Source organism: Thamnophis elegans, chromosome 9, assembly GCF_009769535.1.
Source record: "Thamnophis elegans isolate rThaEle1 chromosome 9, rThaEle1.pri, whole genome shotgun sequence".
NCBI classification, from domain to species: domain Eukaryota; kingdom Metazoa; phylum Chordata; class Lepidosauria; order Squamata; family Colubridae; genus Thamnophis; species Thamnophis elegans.
In genome coordinates, this window is record NC_045549.1 from 56128908 (window position 1) to 56151051 (window position 22144).

Below are 22144 nucleotides of genomic sequence, written 5' to 3' on the forward strand. Positions count from 1 at the left end.
GTTGCAGGATTCGATATGTCTAGTAGTGAAAAGAAGGAGTAGGGGGCAACATGATAGCAGTGTATCAATATTTGAGGGGCTGCCACAAAGAAGAGAGGGTCAAGCTGATTTCCAAAGCACCAGAAGGAAAGACAAGAAGCAGTGGATGAAACTAACTAAGGAGAGAAGCAACCTAGAATTAAGGAGAAATTTCCTGGCAGTGAGAACAATAAGCCAATGGAATGGCTTATTTTCAGAGGTTGTGGTGCTCCATCACAGGAGGCTTTTACAAAAAGACAGGACAGCCATTTGTCTGAAATAGTATAGGGTCTCCTGCTTAAGCAGCGGGTTGGATCAGAACGCCTCCAAGGTCCCTCTTGCTGTTCTGTCTTGTTAAAGATATGCTGGAATATATTTTAATGTGTATGTGAATGGTACTCTTTTCTTCCCACAGATCTTCCTCAGAACTGTGATCCTAACATTCCCCTAGTTGCTCAGGAATTAATGAAAAAGATGATTCGTCAATTTGCAATTGAATATATTTCAAAAAATAGTAAACTGCAAGAAAATCGAAATGGTTCGTCATATGAAATGAGTCTGATATGTAAAGATTTCCAAATGAACCAAACCGAAAATCCACTTCAGGAAGAACAAGATAGCCCTCTAGACCTCACTGTGAATCGAACACAAGAACAGGATACTCAGCAAGGTAATCCCTTTGAGTTATTCATTTGATATTGTTAAAGATGAATATTATAAATTAAATTAAATTAAAAAAAATTAAAAAATAATTATAATATATCTGAAAACAGTGTTGAAAATTTTGGTATTGCTATTAGATTAGACTTGAGACTAGAAAATCTATTTTGAATACCTATAGATTGCACTTAGTGACAACCAGGAGCATATGGATATCAATTTAGTGTAGCATTTTTTCACTCTGCTCACTGAATCTGCAGTTGAAATGATGGATGATTTTAGCCACAGGGTGAATTATTTCTGTGACTTTGAAATAATTGCTGAAGCAGTGAAATCTCTGTTAAAAACAATTGCTAATATTTTGCTAATATTTTGCTAATATTCTGCTCCTGCAGAGGTGATTGCTGTTTTCAGTGCTTTCATTAGCTATACACTGTGCATAATTATTAGACACATATTTTGGATGATTAATTTTATTATTGAACAACTACAGTGCTCTCAGTCAATCCAAAATATTAATAAACCTCAAACCTGAATATTAAGATAAAAGTGGGGTTTTGGCTTTCTTAGGAGAATATCTGCACAATTATTGGGCAGCTATTAGTGTGCACAATTATTATGCAACTAAATAAAAAATGAAAATTTGCACATCTCACTTGTTTATTTGCATATGTTAAAGTGAGAATAATAAACAAACAACTCAAAATGTACAAATAAACATTTCTGACATTTCCAGAAAAAGTGACCAATATAGCCACACTTCTGTTCAATAACAGTCATAAGCTTTCCATTCATGGAGTCTATCAATTTCTTGATCTGTTGATAATCAACTTTTTGTGCAGCATCAACCACAGCCTCCCAGACACTTTTCAGAGAGGTGTACTATTTTCCTTCACCATAAATCTCCTGTTTAAGAAGGACCCACAAGTTCTCAATAGGGTTTAAGTCAGGTGAGGAAGGTGTCATGTCATAATTCTTTCATCTTTAAGGTCTTTACTTGCTAGCAACGCAATGGAGTATTTTGATGGATGTGATGGAGCATTTTCCTACATAAAAATTATGGTCTTCTTGAAAGATGCAGACTTTTTCCTGTACCACTGCTTGAAGAAAGTGTCTTCTAAAAACTGGCAGTAGGCTTTGGAGTTCATGTTGAGTCCATCTTCAACCAGAAAAGGTCCAACTAGCTCATCTTTCATAATACCAGCCCATACTAGTATTCACCTACTTTTGCATCTTGAGTCAAATGGAGCTTGTAACCATTACTGATCCAGCCACTGGCCCATCCAGCTGGTCCAACCAGTCTTGATTTGCTTCTTGATTTCCTAGATGCTCTTCTGGCAAAGAGTTAGAATCATTTAGATGTCTGCTCATGAACAGTGCCAACAATTTAGAGGCAAGTGGCTGATTACAAGACAGAGATACAATGCTACTGCTAAATGGGCTGTCATACGCTACTGCTAAATGGGCTGTCATAAGGATTCTCATTCATGATTCACCAATGGTTGCAAGCATACCCCTTTTCAGGAACTCTTCCTTTGGCAAGATGATAAAACATCCAGAGAAGGAAAAAGGAAGAAAATGCAGCCATGGTGCTACTGTGTTTCCCCAAGAATAAGACTGGGTCTTACTTTCTTTTGACATCTGAAAAATCAGCTAGGGCTTCTTTTTGTGGGGAGGGGTCCTATTTCCCCTCCCCCATGTATCAGTATAAGGTAGGGGGTGGGGCAAGTGACCCTCCATGCCAGCTTCTCGAAGAGTTGCAGCAAGTTCACGAAACAGCTGATTCACAGGTGTCCTCCATTAAGCATGGCCATTTTTGCAGCTGATTGTTGCTGCAAAAGAAACCGGAGGCCAAGTGCCTCCTGTGCTGGCCACACTCACCCACTTCAATAGGGCTTATTTTGGGAGTGGGACTTATATTAGGCTTACCCCCCAAAAAATTGGGCTGGGCCTTACTTTTTGAATAAGTTGTATTTTCAGGGAAACATGGTAGTCTTACTGTTATATAGAGTGTTATAAGAATTGGCAACCTATATTTTTGCTTACTGCAGTCCATCATCATCTGAATTCATGACACACAAAGACCTTGGCCACAGGACTTCCAGTTGCTAAAACAAGTTTTACTGAGAATATATGGGATGCTTATATTTTCTGACAAAGTAGCTCACATTTTAATAAAATATGGAACATGATAGCATGTACTTTCAAATCCTTTGGGATTCATTGTTTAATATTCAATTGTCTGCTAAAATATGACTTTTAGGATATTGTAGCTGCCATTAATTCCAGCTAACTCTCTTGTGAGCTGAAAACATTGACAGATTGAACATGAGCAGAGTGCATTTGATAGAGGTTACTGCAACTTGTTCCTCAACTATATTTTGAAAACATTGTCAGAGGATGCAGACTATCTTTGCTTGTTAAAGCAGCTTACTTGCACCTCACTGACAGCTAGAAAACTTCACTTAAGTTATACGTTTCCTTTCCATATACAGAAAAGAATACTTAAAATAGATTTTTTTTCTTTAATGGTTTTTCTTTCAAATTATGAAATATTATGATAGTACTTCATGTAATTAATCTAGTTTTAACCAAATTGGGGCTCTTTTTCTCCTTTTAAGTGCTTTGGAATAAAACTACAGAGTTTTTTTAGTGCACTCTGGCCATCAACAAATTGACCATTCCACCTTGTCTTATGAGTCAGTTTTGTTTTAAGAAATGTGTTTTAATCAAACCACTCCATCTTACTGATGTCAGTAGATTTGTATTGTTGCAAAGAAGATTTCCTATCTGAGCACTGAACACCTTACCTTATTTGTAATCTTATTGAGAATTATTTAAAATAAGGATCAGCAGAACAAACATTCCAGCCAACTGCATGTTCTCATCTGCTGGTCATCAAAAGAAGCTGTTGCTCATCCTCCTCCTTTTGGTTCCTCAGATAGGCAACTTGACATTTGGCACACTTTAGATCTGTAGAGATTGAGTTTCTTGGAATGTAAAGAAACAATCTAAAGATGGCTCTTTTACATGTTGGCACTTTCTCTGTAGATCCTGCTTTTAGGAGGGGATACTTTTTCCCTAAGTGCTGTCCAATTCATTTATGATATCTGAGAATAAAAAAAAAAATCAAAGTCTGCTTTGCAATTACGAAAATGTACATGTGCCTTGTTTTCATTCCCTCTTAAGCAAAGTACCGGTAGACACTAAAGTAAAGGCATGTGTGCCTTTATTGATTTGGAACTACTTATGTGCCACTATTGGTGTTATTAGCACCAAAGCCAAGATTTTTGAGGTCTACTAATCCTAATACATTTCTTTTAAAAATGGAGTTACTTTTTTGGACCTCTAATAGTATTTGAGCTCAAATTAGTACTGTTCTAACCTTTTAATAAACTTCATACCTAAGACTAGAATATATTTTAATTCAACTGTTTCCATTTGTGCCTGCCCAAATTCTAAACTTATCATAACCATTTTATAGATGTTACTGCTTTTATCAGTTTGTGTTTGCAATTTCCTGCTGCATTTGAATTTTTTTGTTCTTTGCAGCATATTTGAAAGAAAAGGTAAAAATACATATTACAAATAACAATACATGCGTTCTCGTAGTGTAGAAAAGCATGCAGAAAAATATGCAACTTCTCCTTAATATAGCTGAAAAGGATGAATATGTTAATATAAGGAAAAAGCTGAGGAAGAAAGCAAATTGTACAACCCAGAACTGCCTTTGAGACCAAACATCTTACATAGTGTACATCTTTCATGTTAGTTGAGTTTGAATCCTATTTTAATTTTTTTTAAAAAATTGTGGTCGAAGTTAAGATTCATAATCATATTAGATGATCATTAGATGATTATAATTTTAATTTTTTTGGATCATATACACACACGAACACTATTAAATTTTCATTCTGTTTTGCAATTGTCAGAAAAAAATAGGAAACATAGAAACAAAATGCTCTTCAGTCACTGTTCATTTCCATCAAAGGCAGGGGTGGGTTCCTACCGGCTGAACAACTGGTTTGCTTCATGCGCGCTTTGCTGCGCGCACATGCACAGTTTAGTAAAAATTGAACTTCCTCATTGCAAACAAGTAAAGGAGCAAGGAAAGCTGCTGAGGGGTGGCAATTCAATCTGCTGCCACTGATCAGCTGGGCTTCAGAAGCAGAAATAAAGGTCAGTATAACCCTGGGCGGGCAGGCGGACCCACTTTTACAGAAAAAGAGAACCAGTTCGCTCCCGTCTTGCAGTCAGAGCTAACAGTTCGACTGAACCAGTCCAAACCGGTAGAAACCCACCACTGATCAAAGGAGAAGAAAGTGAAATCTTTTGCAGAAAAAAATCCTTGTTTCTGCTATATTGCAGAAATTACAGTAGTCCTTGAGTTACAAATGTAATGGAACCTGCCAATTACATTTGTAAGCCAAGGTTTCGTAGGAGTGACTTGACCACAATCACTCCCTCCTTTCGCCTATGCATTCACTAATCGAATGCACGGATTGTTAACTGCACATGAGGTATCTCAGAGTGGGAAGTCAAGGGGAGGCCTAGCAATGGAACAGGCCATCTGCTTTGGACCATCCAAGACCTCCCCCGATCAACTGAGATATCTTTCCCCCTCCTCTGGGGTCCCTACAAGTGCTCTCCCCCATCCTGCCATTCCGGGTCACTTACCTCATGAAGATCTGTCTCCTCTCCAGCCTCTCTGTTTCTTTTCCTGCTCCCTCCTTTCTCATCGACAAAGCACTTGAGGAAGCCCTCAGTGATGAAAAAGAAGGCGCAGAGGGATGCGCGCACCCCTCCAGGCCTCCTTTAGTGCCGCCAAGCACTTGAGGAGACCTTTGGTGACCCATGAGGAGGCCTTCAACAACGAAAAAGGCCTGGAAGGATGCACATGCCTCTTCGGGCCACCTTTATTGTTGCCAAAGTGCTTGAGGAGGCCTTCAGTGATGAGAAAGGAAGTCCAGAGGGACTCGCACCCCCCTCTGTACCTCCTTTCTCTTGGAAAAGTGCTTGAGGATTGCATCCCAGTAGGCTTCCGCAGCCTTTTGTAAAAAGCTTTTGCTGGTAGGAACAGATCTTCGGAGGGATGCGTCCACCCCTCCCAAGCTCCGCTGGTGCCGACGGGCATTTTGCAAAGGGTTGCCGAAGCCTCCAGGAATGCAATTTCCCTGTAGACTTCGGCAAGGAAACAGAGGGAAGGCCTGAAGGACCCAAGTCTTCCCTCTGTTTGCAAATATTCAGGCCTCTAGGCCTCAATTCTCAGAGAACAGAGGCCTAAAGTGGTGCGAGATTACACAAGATCAGTAGCACGAGATTTTGCGCTACTAATCTTGCACAGAGGCCTCTGTTCTCTGTGAATGCACTGAAGGTCTAAAGCAACAAAGCAGGCAAAGAAACCGTGACTGATCTGTGCAAGGTAAATGAGTCTCGAGAGGAGGGGTGGGGGGAATAGGCAAGGCAAATGTTGCAGCACCTCTGCTGTCATTCGTAAGTATGAACAATGGCCATGGTGCTGCAACATTCATAATTTTGGGACTGGTTCGTAAGTAGTTGGGGAGGCTAGGTCATTACTTCAAACAGTCGCTAAGTGAACTGTTGTAACTTGGGAATTACCTGTATATGTTATTATTATTATAATAGCAATAGCAATAGCAGTAGACTTATATACCGCTTCATAGGGCTTTCAGCCCTCTCTAAGCGGTTTACAGAGAGTCAGCATATTGCCCCCAACAATCTGGGTCCTCATTTTACCCACCTCGGAAGGATGGAAGGCTGAGTCAACCCTGAGCCGGTGAGATTTGAACCGCTGAACTGCTGATCTAGCAGTAGCCTGCAGTGCTGCATTTAACCACTGCGCCACCTCGGCTCTATAAAAAATAGCATAGAACTTTTTCCTTGAGTTTTCTTTTGATAATACCAGGAATTAACAATAATGGAAACTTACTAAACTATGACTTAATACAAGATTATAATTCATTATTAATACCTGATATTTTACTGAGATTTTTTTAAAAAATTCTGCTTAAATAAATCTTCTTCAAATTAAGTTATCATCTTCCTCATCAAAGAGCCACTTTGAAAAATAAGAAATGTATACAATTCTCAGCTATGGGATTTGCACTATTGGTTAAGAGGTCCTGTGGTAGTGAAGAGCCATTTTTCATTTTGGGCCTGTTGTTCAATCTGAGTTTCCAGTGTGTACTGTTGGTGGTTGCGAAAGATAACTACCAAATTTTTCGGAGTATAAGACGCACCCTTTTCCCTCAAAAAAGGGTGAAAATCTGGTTGCGTCTTATACACTGAATACAGCATTTTTGGCCTACCAAAACCCCGCCCCCTTTGCAAAAATGAACATGCAGAGCGTTTGGGAGGTTTGCAAAGTGCTCCTGGGGGCTAGGGAGAGCAAAAATAAGCAAAAAACAGGCCATTTTTTTCTTGTTTTTGGTCCCCCTATCCCCCAGGAGCACTCTACAAGCCTCCCAAGCCTCTGCATGCCCCCCCTTTTTTTACAAAAAATGAGTGCAGAGGTTTGGGAGGCATGCAGAGTGCAAAAACTTTTTTAAAAAATTTACCTCTTCAAAATCATAGTGCGTCTTATACTCTGGTGCGTCTTATAGTCCGAAAAATATGGTATTTACAATTATCTTTCTCAATGCGTCTGTTCTATGATACGTTGTTCCACATTAGCTGAATATTACATTTTGAAATATTCCCCCTATTGGAATATTCCCACAAGTACAATGTTTAAATCTTTTTAATTTTTAAATCCTGGAATTGATTTTACTGTCCAGAAGTTTTTAAATATTGGGAACTGTTGAAAAAGAGCACAATACTGTTCTAATCTAATTCAGACTCCACAATGTAATTCTGATGGATAAGGTTTATCTACTTAGTGCTGTCCTCCTATTAGCAAGAATAAAGAAAGTCAAATGGGCAACATTTGCAGGCACCTGCAGTCTTCAGAGACCTACTGAATTTTTTTTAAAAGTAATAAGTGTTTGCAATAATAGTACTGGCATCATCCTTGAGTTGCACAGCACAAGACATAAAGGTTAATAACAGAAATTGATGTATAGCATGAGAGTGTCTTAGCAGTTGCCCTTTGTCATTTTGTTATTGATAATAGTATATGTTTTCATGCTCCATTTTTATAATAGGAGATGGAGTGCTAGATCTCTCTACGAAGAAAACAAACTTGGAACAGTCACAGTATGATGGGTCATGTTCTGAAAATTCATTGTCTGGGTAAGCATAATAAGCATTACTCTGCTTTATTTTAAAGGGAGTAGGTGGAAGTAAGAGAAATGTGAAGATTTATTTTGGAATTGACTTATATAAAATGTATGTTGACACACTCTTCTTCTTTGCTTATGCCAGGGCTTCACTCATAATTGTATGTTTGTGTACAACTCATATAATTCATTTTGTGTTTTTCACTTTTTTCTGTTAAAGAAAAGTTATCAGAACAATCACCAAACTTTAGTTCATGTTCCTAAAAATAAAATAAAATGCTTATGTACATAATGCAATTAGGAAACTAAGTAATAGAATCAAAACTATTTGATATGAGTTTAAACCTTTACCATTGGAAAAAGAAAAATATTTTACATTTTAATAGATTTTGGATGTTAGAAGAAAATTAAAGGAACTACAATTTTAGTACCCCAAAAAGAGAAGGCTCTTGCATTTTTATTTTACTATGGTATGTGATGACATGCTACCGAGATACCATTTATGAATGGTTAATATGCTGCTGTGATAAATATTTACTGAAATTACATTAAAGTAACATGTTATAATTCTGACATCTTTCCAGTCATAACAGTCACTTATCATTTGTGTAATAGAATTATTCTTTTGGGGGGAAAAAACCCAGAAAAACTGCTTGCATTACGTATCTTTCTTTCTATCTCCCTGTCCCCCTACTAGTCACACACATTTCTAACTTTACTAGAAATTAGAAGTAGTATTTAGGACTTTTAATTGCATTTTTTACAAAAACTGGATATGTTAAGGTTCTTTTTAATAGTTATAAACAACGTTTCTATAAGGGGGTTGACTCTTTTATTACTTGTTTAGCGGTAACGTCACGTTTCTACTAACAAAACTCCTTTAGGATGGGGACATTCAGTGGATGTTAGATTGTGAAAAGAGAAGTTTTAAGTGTTACTCTGCGAGCATCTGTCAAAAGGGAATTGAAAACAGATGACAAAGTTGCCAAATCCTGAGCTAGGATTTAAAGTTCTTGGAAGGGCTGCTCTAGAAGCTGGGCTATCATTTTCTCACATGGTCCTACCAGAACTCTATAACATTTGCTATGGTAATCAATAGCTACCACAACTCAAAGCCTTAAAAGTGTCAGAAGCAGTGATGTTACCTAAGCAAGGAGTATAATAAAGGAGTGGACCCTTCCCTTCCATAGCTGTGTGAGAGTCTCTCATGCATCAGTTCACCATCGTTTCATTCCATCCATCCAGGAGACTCCACAGAAACAGAGAGGACTTTGTGGAAAGAAGTGCTGAGTTTGCAGATGGTTTGCTCTCAAAAGCCTTGAAAGACGTTCAGTCTGGAGCACTGGACATTAATAAAGCAGGCATCCTTTATGGCATACCTCAAAAAACTTTACTTCTCCACTTAGAAGCCTTACCAGCAGGAAACCCTGCACTCTTTAAAAACAAAACTCGAGATTTCAAGGATATCTGTTCTTACAAGGACAGTCCAGAACCCTGTGCCGTGCTGCAAAAAGTAGCCTTGTGGGCAAAAGCTCAAGCAAAGTGCACAGAAAAAAATAAACTTAGTCTACTTGAAACCTCAGAATTAAGATTCCCAACAGCTTCCAATTACCTCCACCAGTTAACTTTGCAAAGAATGGTCACTCAGTTTAAAGAAAAAAATGAAAGTGTACAATATGAAATGTCAGCTCCAGCTGTGCAATTAAAAATTCCTCAGCTGAGGATCAGTGCTGTTCCCAAACAGCATGAGAATGCTGGACTTCTGGATGTTATGTACCATGTTTCCAAAACCTCATCAGTCTTAGAAGGATCAGCTCTTCAAAAACTGAAAACTATATTCCCCAAACAGAGCAAAGTGGAATGTTCTGCATCTGTAACTCCTTCAAGTCTGGACACCTATTTTTTGCATGGGGACCTCTCTCCTTTGTGTCTTAATACTAAGAACGGCATTGTTGATGGCACCTCCGAATCCACAGAAGACGGCTTAGACCGTAAGGATAATAAACAACCAAGGAAAAAACGTGGTCGCTACCGGCAATATGATCATGAAATAATGGAGGAAGCTATTGCAATGGTAATGAGCGGGAAAATGAGCGTTTCCAAAGCACAAGGGATCTATGGAGTACCTCACAGCACTTTAGAATACAAAGTTAAAGAGAGATCTGGAACTCTGAAGACACCTCCGAAGAAGAAGCTCCGATTACCAGACACTGGGATGTTTAATATCACTGATTCAGGGACTGGCACCTGCAAAAATAGCAGCAAGCCTATGTAGTTAATTTGTTAGAAACACTGTGTTTGTATGTGTGCATGTGTGTGTGTGTGTGCGTGCGTGTGTGTTTGTGTACACGTGTGTGAGTGTGTGCGTGCGTGTGCAGGTGTAAGCATATATGCGGGAGAAACAAATGTTCACTTAGAAGAAATGAAATTTTGCAGTTCAGAAACCACATACATGCCTTTTTGAAGAATAATTTTATTCAGGGTTTTCACTGTGGACAATATGATAGAATTGATCACAATTGTGATAGTTTGTATTTAATATAATCCTTGTACAAATAAGTGAAAAGGATTCAGGTTTTATTTAGTTGTCAGCATAAAATGTTGGGAACAACTTCTATTTGTCATGTGAAATATTACTTTTTACTGTTGAAGATTGACGCTAGCTCAGTAATCCATCCTATTAAGAAAATACATGATTCGTGCTTTTAGGGCATTTATCCTCTCAAAATATTTTCAGAAGTCGCTCGCAACTGAAAATAAGCAAATCAAGGGAAGAGGACAGTTCTAGTTTCTTAATGTGGAAACTGATATGAAGTATTAGTTAAAACCAGACAATGAAAAAGAAAGTACATTAGAGCGTAACATTGGATATAAAGTAAATATTTCATTTTTAAAAGTGTGTTAGCAACAAAACTGGATTATTAAAATGTTATTGTTGGTTTAGCAAGAAATTGGTGTTTACAAAATATATGCTTGTAAAAACTGACAAATTTAGTTGTAGCGATAGAATAACTATGAAATGAGATGGAATACTAAAGGCATACATAAAATGGTTTTCCTTTAGTATAGAAAATAAGCTAACTTATAAGGGTTGAAGAGAAAAGTTGGAATGCATATTAGAGCATGTTTCATAATGTGCACAGAATGAGCTTGAAAATGGTTATATTAATTTAAGTGTGCTGGTAGTTAGTTGGTTTTATGACTACTTACATTTATTTAAGGATTGTTTAACACTCCTACTGAAAACCTCATGATAACAGTAACGTATTCGCTGCTGTGACATTTCAAACCTTTTTCAGTTTATCAAAATGAATATCAGGTTTTCATTTTGGTGGGCCGATACATCATCATTTTGCTAATAACCAAATCTTGCAGTTCAGGGTCTTGATAGAATTACCGATTTAAAAAACAGTAAAAACTGTTTTGAATTTTCAGTACTAGAATTTCTTTGTGTATTTACTATATGGAAGCTGGACATTTCATTTTATTTATTTTATAATATAAGAACTATTGTGCGTGTGTGTATACATATATATGTATATATATATATATGTATGTAATACACACACAGATTATATATATATATATATATATATATATATATATATGAAACCTCAGAGGACAGTGCTTTATATTACAGTTTTTGAATGATCTTCAGATAACTCATAATTGGAAATGATCCTTCTCACAGAGAAAATCCAGTAGGATTCAGAAAGAAATGTGCTCACCTTGTGCTAACAGACCTTTGAGCTTCAAGGGAATTAAAAGGTTTGCATGCTTTTCATGTATTCCTAGGCAATTGCACTACTTACTAAAATTATACAAGTTCTTGCATTTGTGTTATCTTTATCAAATATCTATCAGTGTGGGAATTCAAAAACTTGCAGTTATTGACTGACTGATTGATTGATCGATCGATCATATGCCTCAATGCATCTTTAGTTAGGGAGCAAAGGGAGGAATAAATTTCTCTGGAGCTCTACAGTAGTTTCACTGTGGGTAAGCAATTGCTTACTAGAAGGACCATACTCATTTGATTTTATATATTACATAACTTTATCATTTCCTACCATTTCTACATATGAATGAAGACATCAATTTTTCATTGAAAAAACTAGATTTTATATGAGGAAAATTAATATTTCCAAAATTGTTCTTTTTCCCATATATGGTTGACTGAATATGTTTAACTTCACTTAATATAAGAGTTCATTCTTTAAATTCTGTGAATTGTACTGTCTATAGTATATTCACATTTGATACTTTTTGAAGATGTCATTCAACTTGGTAATTTCAGAATAGACTAGGAAGAGATTTGACCCCTAATAAATTGGGGTTACTTACAAATGAAAGCAACACAACCATGTAATCAATTCATTGAGAATTTATGTGATCTGTGCTGAATTTTCTTCAGCTCAACTGCATGGAAAACAAGCTCAAAAATTAAAAGTCATACCACAGATGAGATTAACATTTGTCAAGGTCATCCTTCATTTTAAAGAACTAAGCCATATGTTCATCAGGATTAAGATTATTCATTAATAATATATTTCCCCAATAGAAAACAAGATTTCAGGTTTATTTGGAGGACTGCTAGGATCTGTGGTTCATTGCTTGATGTGTGGACTTGGGATACAAAGCTTTTACATCCAACTTCCTGTTACAACTCCTTAGTTCCCCCAGCTTATTCCTGAAGGTTATGAGATAAGGATAGGATGATCAAGGAAGGAGGAAGAATACACCCATTCACGATTGGGACTTGCTTGTTCCCAGCCGTTTTTTTAAATGTTTTAGACAATATTAAATTCAGGTCTATATCAAAGACAAATTGCAGTACTCTTTTAATATCATTTAAATGGTGGCCTGACCAAAAAGTAACAGGATTCATAAAATCAGGGATCATTTTGCTATTGACTTTAACTGTGGTAGTTTTGTATGTAATGTTACAATTAATTTTCAGCATTTTCGTACTTGTATTTATTTTTGGCCAGAAATAGTATATTAAAATATTTTTTGATAGTTTGTAGATAATGTTCAATCTGTAAGTTTTAAAAAGAAACGTTAATTATTTGTAATGAATAGGCTGAATCTTTGATTATACAACTGAGGAAAAGCAGGGAAATACATAAACTCCCCCCTCATCTGCCCCATTGTATCCATTCAAAAGGCTATTTAAATTATAATTTTAAATTATAATTTTTCAAATTCAGTTACCAGTCACTACTTAGAAATTGACAAGTTTTTGAAAATTCATATTTCAGTAGACTTTTAAATGAAGATGAAAGCAGGCCTTCTTGCTTTCTATTTATTTGAATGTTTCTCAAGTATTTTATATTAAAAAGAAAAAAAACAGTGCCTCTGTTTTTAGAACTACTGCTCAGTAAATTAAACCATTTCTGGTAGCTAATGACTATTTTATATTACATTAAATTGTATAATAACTTTAGTGAGACTGATTTTTTTTAGTTGTTTACAGTACAAATACTTGTATTTGTGTTTTGTTTTTGTTTTAAATTGCAGTATTTTCATTGTTGCAGTAATTTAGTAATACTCTGTGGCTGCCTTGATTTTTGACAGATTTTGTTAATAACCAATATCTAGGCAATTAGTTCTATTTATGCATAAATCAATTGCACTATAATTCATGAATTATTTATTACAATATTTTCTAATGAATTCCATGTATTTGTCTTGTGTTGTACATGTACTGTAATTCTGTTTCCTCTTTGTGTTGTTATATTTCCAGATCTGATTGTATGAATTTCTTAATGTGTTTCTATGTTGTAATTTTTAGTAAAGCACTTCAATGCTTTTGCACATAAATTTACAACACTGATGTGTGATTGATTCGTCATTCAGTAAAAGAAAAATGCTTCATGATGGCTTACTTGATTTACTCTATGGGCCTAATTTTATTGGTAAAATGGCAGTGCAGACTGAACTATAAAGCAAGGCACATTAGACACCAGGAAAGATAACTTAATAGATAAAGTGCTGCTCTTTTGCACATCTACATATTTCTTTGTGCAGTAAGACTTCATGATTGTGCCCTTGGTTTGTTAAGTTTAAGAAACTGAATTGTAGCATTATAACTATAATTATAAATTAATACTAAATTATGTTCATAAATTTTCATTTGCAGACTGCATAGTTCAATTGAGCCTCAGTTTCCAGAACTTCAGAATTGTGTGACTTTTATGGTGCAAAATATGTTAATAAACACATTCTATTTAATAACTTTACAATTTTTCTATTATCATATAGGAGAGGAAAAGATTATGAAGTTTGAATTGTTGATACATACACATACACTATATATATATATATACATACATACATACATACATACATACATACATACACACACACACACACACACACACACACACACACCATAGTATATGCATTTCTACTAAATGTGTGAACTGAGGATCAGCAAATAAACCTTAATAAAGATTGTGAAGGGACAGATTACTGAAGAACTATAAGAGATATCCCTTTCTATACTACATGCTTGCATACTGTGTGAACATATAGTGATACATGCAGAGTTAAGAGCAAGATTTATCATTTTTGTCTACAATATATTTACCAAATAGTTTCATCAGCCCTGCTTTGAATAACTCTTTATGGTCAGTACTTCCATTGCAAAGAAACATTCATACTTTGTAGATAGAGTCCCCCTTTGAAGGATCACATCATTCAGTCATCTAAATGCCGATTAATTCTCAGATTAGCAGTGACTTGTCAACCTAATCGGTAGAACCCTGAGATAATTTAGCTGGAGATAATGGAAATTTAATATGATTTTACACAGATTTCCAAAGACACGTTATTGATGTTGCATCCTATTAACTGGTTTCTTCAGAAAGGCAGGAATCAAAACAGTCATTTCTTAAATTGATTAGACAGGATTGATTACTATCATATGGTTGTAATTTTGGAGTAGATTTCACCATTGCTGGGATAGTGTGTCATGTTCAGAGTTTGGTGATCTGTTTGAAATACATTACTTTTCTGAAACAGAATTGTATATTACTTACATTTAAAACTATTGATAGACATTAATATTTGAGGCTACATTATGCAAATTCCCCCGTTAAATCACTATTTACTTTTTGTTGTGAACAATTTTCAGTTTGAATTAATGACTTGGTAAGTAGTAACAATTTTTAATATTTTGTAGTTGGAATATTTCAGGCAGTAGGTGTAGGTGAATTCTTAGTTATAGCTAACTTAACTTATTTACTTCTAGAGGAAGACACATTTATACACATAATGGTGTGAGTGTGGGTGTGTGTAGTCACTGTGTGTATATAGTTTTTTATAAACTAAAATATATACAGATAAATATATATCTGACATCTGAAAGCCACTTTAATAATTAATAAAATAGAGCTCTGTATATAGTTTAGTTTACCAGAAAAGTATACATTATATATTACAGTTTGTTAATCTTGTCCCTCAGTGTCCTAGGAAATCCACAGGTTAAATTCCAATTATACACAACAAGAGAAAGACAGGGAAATATTTTGTGGCAAAGACTTAAAAAGAATTGATTCTCTGAGAAGATACTTATTTTCAAGGAATTGATCAAGTTAAGCACATAGGTAGATTAAGTTAAGCATAGGCAGAATAAGAAGCTTTTTTATTTTCATTAATGTAATAAGGAATTAAATATACTAATTTGCTTAATTGTATACTTTCCCTCTAAAATAAGATCTTAAAAAAGAATTGGTTTTTATTCCATTGGACCTCTCATAGAAAAGCTTCAAAATGGCATTTAATTTGTATATGTTCTCCTCCCTAATCCTAAATATCATTATTAAAAATAAGGGTTTGCTCAACAAACTGTCACTTTTCTCCATAAATATGACACAAGTACAAAAAATGTGTCTTGTACATATGTCATCTCTGTGCCAGGTATATATCCCAAAATGTTCTTTTAAGATACATGGGATTTCTTACTTTAAAGTGGAATTTATACAGAAGACATCTGAGTCCTTGTTGATTTCAATATAGTTTGTGTATGATTAAAATATAGTTAGAATCATAACTATAATTTCTTTATTTAAACTGTTGGATTTAAAAAAAAATCTTTAATTGCTCTTGAAATAGTAAACAGAATGCTACGGAATGCATTACATGGAAACACATCTTGCTAAGCTTTTTTGCTAAGTTTTTTTTTCCCCTTTACAATGTGTTTACAAAATGCATTGAGAAGAAGTGTAACATTTTTATAAATATAACATTTTTATAAGCTTTGAATGATACCATATTTTCATTAGGTTTTTTATCATATGTTCCATATTTAATTGTAATTTACTTTTTGTTTCGATCTGCTTTATGTTTTCAGTTCAAGTACAGCTGCTGGTGCAAAACTAGAGGAAACAACTAAATTGGAAAGAGGAAATTCTACTCTAAACAAGGTGTTGACTTCCTTATGTTCATATCATTGGCATCAGACTTTAGCCATGTTGAAATTTTTCATCCAAGAATCATGTTATTCAGGTTGCAGTAGTCAACTGCCTTACCCTAAATATTCTGAGAGAGAGGAAGATGAGATTCATATTCCAGGCTTCAGTTGTGATGACAACATGCTGATGAAAAGGTGCCGTTCACAAAATATAAGGCCAAATAAGGATTGTTTGACATGCCATTCAATGGCCCCAGGCTTTGTTAACACAATAATGAACAAAGAAAATTCTTTGCTTTGCCATCCTCATGGGCACTGTCCCAAACAGCTACAACTATGTAAGATCCATTCTATCCAGGCAGATTTGTATACATACCTCTTTCCAAGGGGGGAAAAAATTAATAGGGGTAGCCAAGGCCGCAGCCCTTCACCACCGCCATTGTCTCCTGTGGAAGCTGATGGGTACAATTCTCCAAAGGAATTGGCTGAAGATAACACACCTGAAAAACCCTATAACCAGCCTCCTTCACTATTTCCCACTGAACACAAGGAGAAAAATCAAACATATCAAACATATCTTGCAGAAGTGCCCGATAACCTGCAGGAAGGCATTGCAACTGTGAATCAAGAAAATAGCCTTACAATTTCTGATAAGCTTGAAAAGCTTGAAAATGCTGATGTATTTCAGAATTTAATGGATCGAATCAATGAGAAGTTGAAATCAATAGAAACTACTGATACAGAAATATTGGCAAAATTACCTAAGAGCGATGGAAGAACAGAAACCGATTCTAAATTACGGAACTTCATTACATCTCTCTTACATGATGCTAAGACCAATGATTACAATTTTACAGAATTACTGAATCAACATGATAAGCAAATGGAAAATAAAATTATCCAAACAAGATTTCGCAAACGACAAGAAACTTTGTTTGCAATGCATAGTTCTCCCAATTCATGTCTATTTAGACGAAAGTCTTTGCAAATCAAAAGAGAGTTGGCTAGCCTTGATGAAACTTTCTTAAGAAAGAAGGCAAATTCACAGAGAAAAGTTAAAAAATATACAAAAAATGACAAATACAATACATTAAAACAGCTTGATGTACAAGGCTATGAAAATAAAGATGGGACATTTTCTTCTAAGTCGAAGCTTTTGCCACTAGGTCAAGAAGAAACTATAGTACTACCTCTCATCAGCTCAGAAACCAATTATGATTTTGTAACATTTGCAGCAAACAGTTCTACAACCTCTCAAACGGTTTTGGCTAAAACACAATGTGGACTTGAACTAGATGTGGATCCAGCTGGTGTGAAAGGAGATTATGATAGAGGCCTGGAGAGAACCAGACATAATATTTTCTCTCCTAAATGGTGCTCGTTGTATGTAGCAAATAATTTTTTATTAAGGAAAAACATAAAATCAAAACCTGCTGCTAGCATAGAAGGGGATAAAATTCTCAAAGATTTTCAAGCTAAGTCATGTAGCAATGAAAATATAAATAAGATTATGCAGAAAACCAGTCTACATGTTGTTGTAAAGCATTTGGAAGATACAATAAATATGGCTCAAAAGGCCACACAGCCCATGTGTAATGGTTATAAAATATTGGGCAAAGTGAAAGACGCTCAAAATTCTGATGTGAACAGTAAATCTAAAATTGGCCTTCTTACTAGCATGAGTGAAACTGGAAGTAAGGGGCAATATGTGTTATCACAAAGTCATTTACCAGCTAGAAATAGCAACAGAAGTGATTGTATGCCAAAAAAAGAAAATGTATCTTGTGAAGAAGGATATGAAAGACTTTTGAAACCCTCAATATTAGATTCAAATATGTTGACCTTAAATAAGGAAGAATCCCAAGGAAATTCTCATTTGGAGGATAATTCATCAACATTGAATTACACTAGCCCTATAAAACTTATGTTCCTTTCCAAGATTAATAGCAGTGAAGGAATCAAGTACACACTAACCTCTGTGAATGATTCATCCAAATTAAACATTGATCTTTATTCTCTTCAGGAGAAAACAAATAAGCTGTTGGGAAAACAGTTGGAGGCCAAGGATTCTGATGAAAAAGTATCTATTGATAAATGCAGCTATAACGAAAATACAGATACAAATAAAATGAGAACTGGTTTTCCTACAACAGTTGCCACTGTAACCAATCCTAAGCCTAAGGAAGAACCTGTGGAACAAGGCAACATTGGATCCTCCCTGAAAAGAAAACCTGGGAGACCCAAAAAAATTGGTCCTCAGGTTGTAAAACAAATTAAGCGTCCGATTGGACGACCTCCCAAACCAAAAGTTGATGTGAGTAATAATGGTAGTCATAGGAAGGACTCCATTGGTGTTGCAAAAAATGCCAATTCTAACATGGAATGTCTAGAGGAAGAGAACATTTACAAAAATATTACAGTGACTGTTGTTTTTGGAAGATCTCGAAGGATTAAGAGGTGTGTTTCTGAAGGTAGCCTAAATATAGTTAAAACTGCACCAGAACCTCACAGCTACTGCAGTGTTGTATGTGACCTTGATCAAATAACACTGAGCTCAGATGCCAGGAACAACTTGCCAGAATCTAAAATTATGCAATATTCTACAAAAGAAAAAACCTCTACATGTGGCTATGAGGATGTTAGACCACTAGAAAGCAGCCTTGTGCTACCATCCCATTGCAGCAATATCAGACCAAACCAAAAGCCTTTAAATATAATTAGAAAACCTGGCAGACCAGCAAAAGTAAAAATATCTGGCATATCAGTGACTGTTAATCAGATTTCATCTCAGGAAAGGAAAGTGTGTATCAACAGCTGTCTGCCTCCCTTAGAACAAGAAGCTTGTGAGCCATCTAAGAAGGATCCTAAGCAATGCAATAAAAGCGATGATTTTAAAAGCCTTTGCAATGATGAAGCAGGGAATTTTTCACCCAAGATTATCATTGCTTCAAGAAGGTCTGAAACTCATTTGAGACACTCCCTTAGAAGACCATCATTGCCTTTTGTACATTCATCAGCATCTTCTAGCTCATTTTCTTGTAAACGTGCCTTTTTGCAGAAACCGTGTAAACTCCGTTTGAAAAATAGTAAAGATCGCAAAGTAAAGCATTCAAAAATGCCACCCAAAAATACCTCAATAAATACAAGGGCAGACAATGCAAAAAATAGTTCTGAGAATAGTAAATCCAGATCCATTGGTGATATTACTTTGGATCCTTTAATTTCATCCAATTCCCTTAGATGGTGGGATCCTTCCATTTCTAATGATTCTTTGTTAAAAGAACTAAACAGTAGATATGACCAGATAACTAAGACTTGGTTGCATGTAAGAATGGAGAATGGAGAAGAATATGAGAAATGGCCATATAATGGAACATGTCATGTTGAACAAGATAGTAGCATTGAAGTATCAAATCCTTTGGACTCCTGCATTTTGGAACTGGAAAATTCACCTATAAGAATGCTTTTCCAGAAAAAATGCAGCATAGATGACTTATGTGCATGGTTTATGCAAACAACAGAAACACAATCACTATCACTAGTCAGAAAAGAAAATGCTCGTAATCCTTTTGAAGTAATCAATACAAGCCAATTCAAAATGGGAACAAGACAAAATGATTGTAATACTAGCCCTTTGAGAAAGCACTTTAAAAAATTTGCACTGTCCACACCTTCAAAATCAACAGGAAAGTTGCAGCTTCTACATAAAATTGTCAGATCTCAAGTCTTAAGCAGGGAGCATAGCTTTACCTTAACTAAATTGAGAACTAAATTTGAGAACTTGCAACATGATCGATGGCGACAAGTGAAAAAACTGTATAATCATGGAACATCTGACTGGAAATCAAAAAAGAAAAACTTGCGATTCTTCTCCCAAAGTCAGTGTTTGAATGATGCAACTGGGAAACTTAACAAACTATGTACAAGCCTTGAGAATGACCCAGTAGAAACTCAGCCAACAACTTTGTTGGAATCTTACAGAATCACTTCAGCAACTGGAAATGAAATCGGAGATGCATTTATTCAACAAGATACACAATTGTCTGACCTCAGCACAAAGTGTGACTCACTCTCAAACTGTAGGCCAAGTAGTAAATCCAAGTACAGCAATCAGCAAAGTATTGGACAAGCACATGCCCCTAATGAATGTAATGAAAGTGCACGGAGAGGGCAGACTTTTAAGGATTGTCGAATATTTTTGAAGAAAATTAATCCAGTGGATAAACAGCATGTGTTTAATAAGAACTTTGCCATCTCTACTTCAGAATCTATGGAACATTGCAGCAGCCACATCTATTGCCCAGAAAAAAATGGTTGCCCTTTGAGGTCCCCCTGTGTTCAGCAGAGTATGGCTGAAAATGATGAAAGGAATGGAGGGGCTTCTAACAGAAGCAGGCATTCCAGCTTGCTCAATGAAGTCAAGAAGTCAAGCAAACGTGTCGCTTTTGAGGATGGCCCAATCGAGACCCCTAAAAAAATGAGGAAGCGGAAGAAGACGCAATGCAAGTTCACTGAGCTGAACAGAAGAAAAAGGAATAAGAAGCGGTTATGTAGTACTGGCCAAATATCAAACTGTTACCCAAAATACCACCTGGGTAAGTTTCTTTCATCTCCCTCTCATCCCTTGACAAACTTCTATTAACTTTACATGCAGGTGAAATAATTCAAGCAAAAGCTAAGTATAGGAAAATAGATTTCACAAAACCAGGGCAACAGTCTAAAACTTCCCATTGCTGATCATGCAGCTTAAATAGTGTTTTTAAAAGATTTTCTGTTCATTTTTATTAATACTGCATTCTGAAAAGTCCAGAAAAGCTATGCCAGGAAAGTGTAATAGATCTGAAGGGGTGTCATTCACCCCAAAGTGTTATTTGAGGGGGTAGAGTAGGCTTCCTTTCTGCCTCAATTGTCTGGGAGGGGGATGAGACAATTGGTTATTCCAAAAGTCTGTATTATGCAAAAATTACTTTTTTTATTTAATTCATAATAATTGTTAATGTATTACCAAATTCTCCATTCTTCTGATCAGGGAAAGACAATACCACGAGGCTGAAACATATTCCTTATTGAATTACATATTCCTTATATTTTTTGGCCTATAATTTAAAAAGAGGGAAAGAAGTAGGCCAAGTGCCACATTGACTGACTTTGTGATATGTGTAGGTGGGATGGAAGTTCAATAAAAAAAGATACGGAGAGCAAACTTTAAAAACACTGCATTATGCCAAACTGGGAAAAGGACTAGGTGTTTTGCAATAAAATTTGCATCTAGTAGTGATTAAATCGAAAATAGAATATTCTGTCCCGTGTTTTGTTTAATGACGCTGTTAAATAAAACAAATTAAAACAGCGATGCAAAACATCGGGTTGCTTTTGCCCTCCAGAAATAGAAGAAAAGAAATGCTGTATGGCAGGTGTCCCCAGTAGGTCCCAGGCTGTGGCCTATTCGGAATAGGACCCCACGACTGGCTGGCTGGAGCACATGCATGTGTGTGCGCATACGTAACTCATCTTGCACAAGTGGCGGGCACTCATGCATGTGCACACTGGTGGTGCTGTTTTCACGTTGAGCTGTGCACGCCGGCCTGCCACTCATGCAATAGATGCCTGTATTTGCGTACATGCCAGCCTGCCATTTACATGGTCCAGTTCCACTCTCTCCCCCTCCAGCAGATCCGCCAAGCTGCAAAGGTTGGGAATTGCTGCTGTATGGAATTAATTGCTTTTTCTTTTCAGAAGAGCAGCAGTATTGTTTAAGCATGCAGGGTTATTAGAGGAGGAGAGGGATATTTCAATTTGGACTCTGCCCTTC

The 22144-nt window shown here is 36.1% G+C and overlaps 1 protein-coding gene across 4 annotated transcripts in view; it reads left to right on the top strand.

Annotated features, from left to right (window-relative positions):
* The window catches only part of LCORL (ligand dependent nuclear receptor corepressor like), a 92766-nt gene that overhangs the window by 54710 nt on the left and 15912 nt on the right, over positions 1–22144 (top strand). For 2 of the 4 annotated variants that reach the window (XM_032223898.1, XM_032223899.1), the window contains exons 5-7: positions 434–688; positions 7842–7929; positions 16273–20927. In XM_032223898.1, the coding sequence (XP_032079789.1) occupies positions 434–688; positions 7842–7929; positions 16273–20927 (4998 nt within the window). Of the gene's footprint in view, positions 1–433; positions 689–7841; positions 7930–9161; positions 9330–16272; positions 20928–22144 lie in introns of those variants that run through there. The other 2 variants (XM_032223900.1, XM_032223901.1) reach the window with 2 other exon arrangements.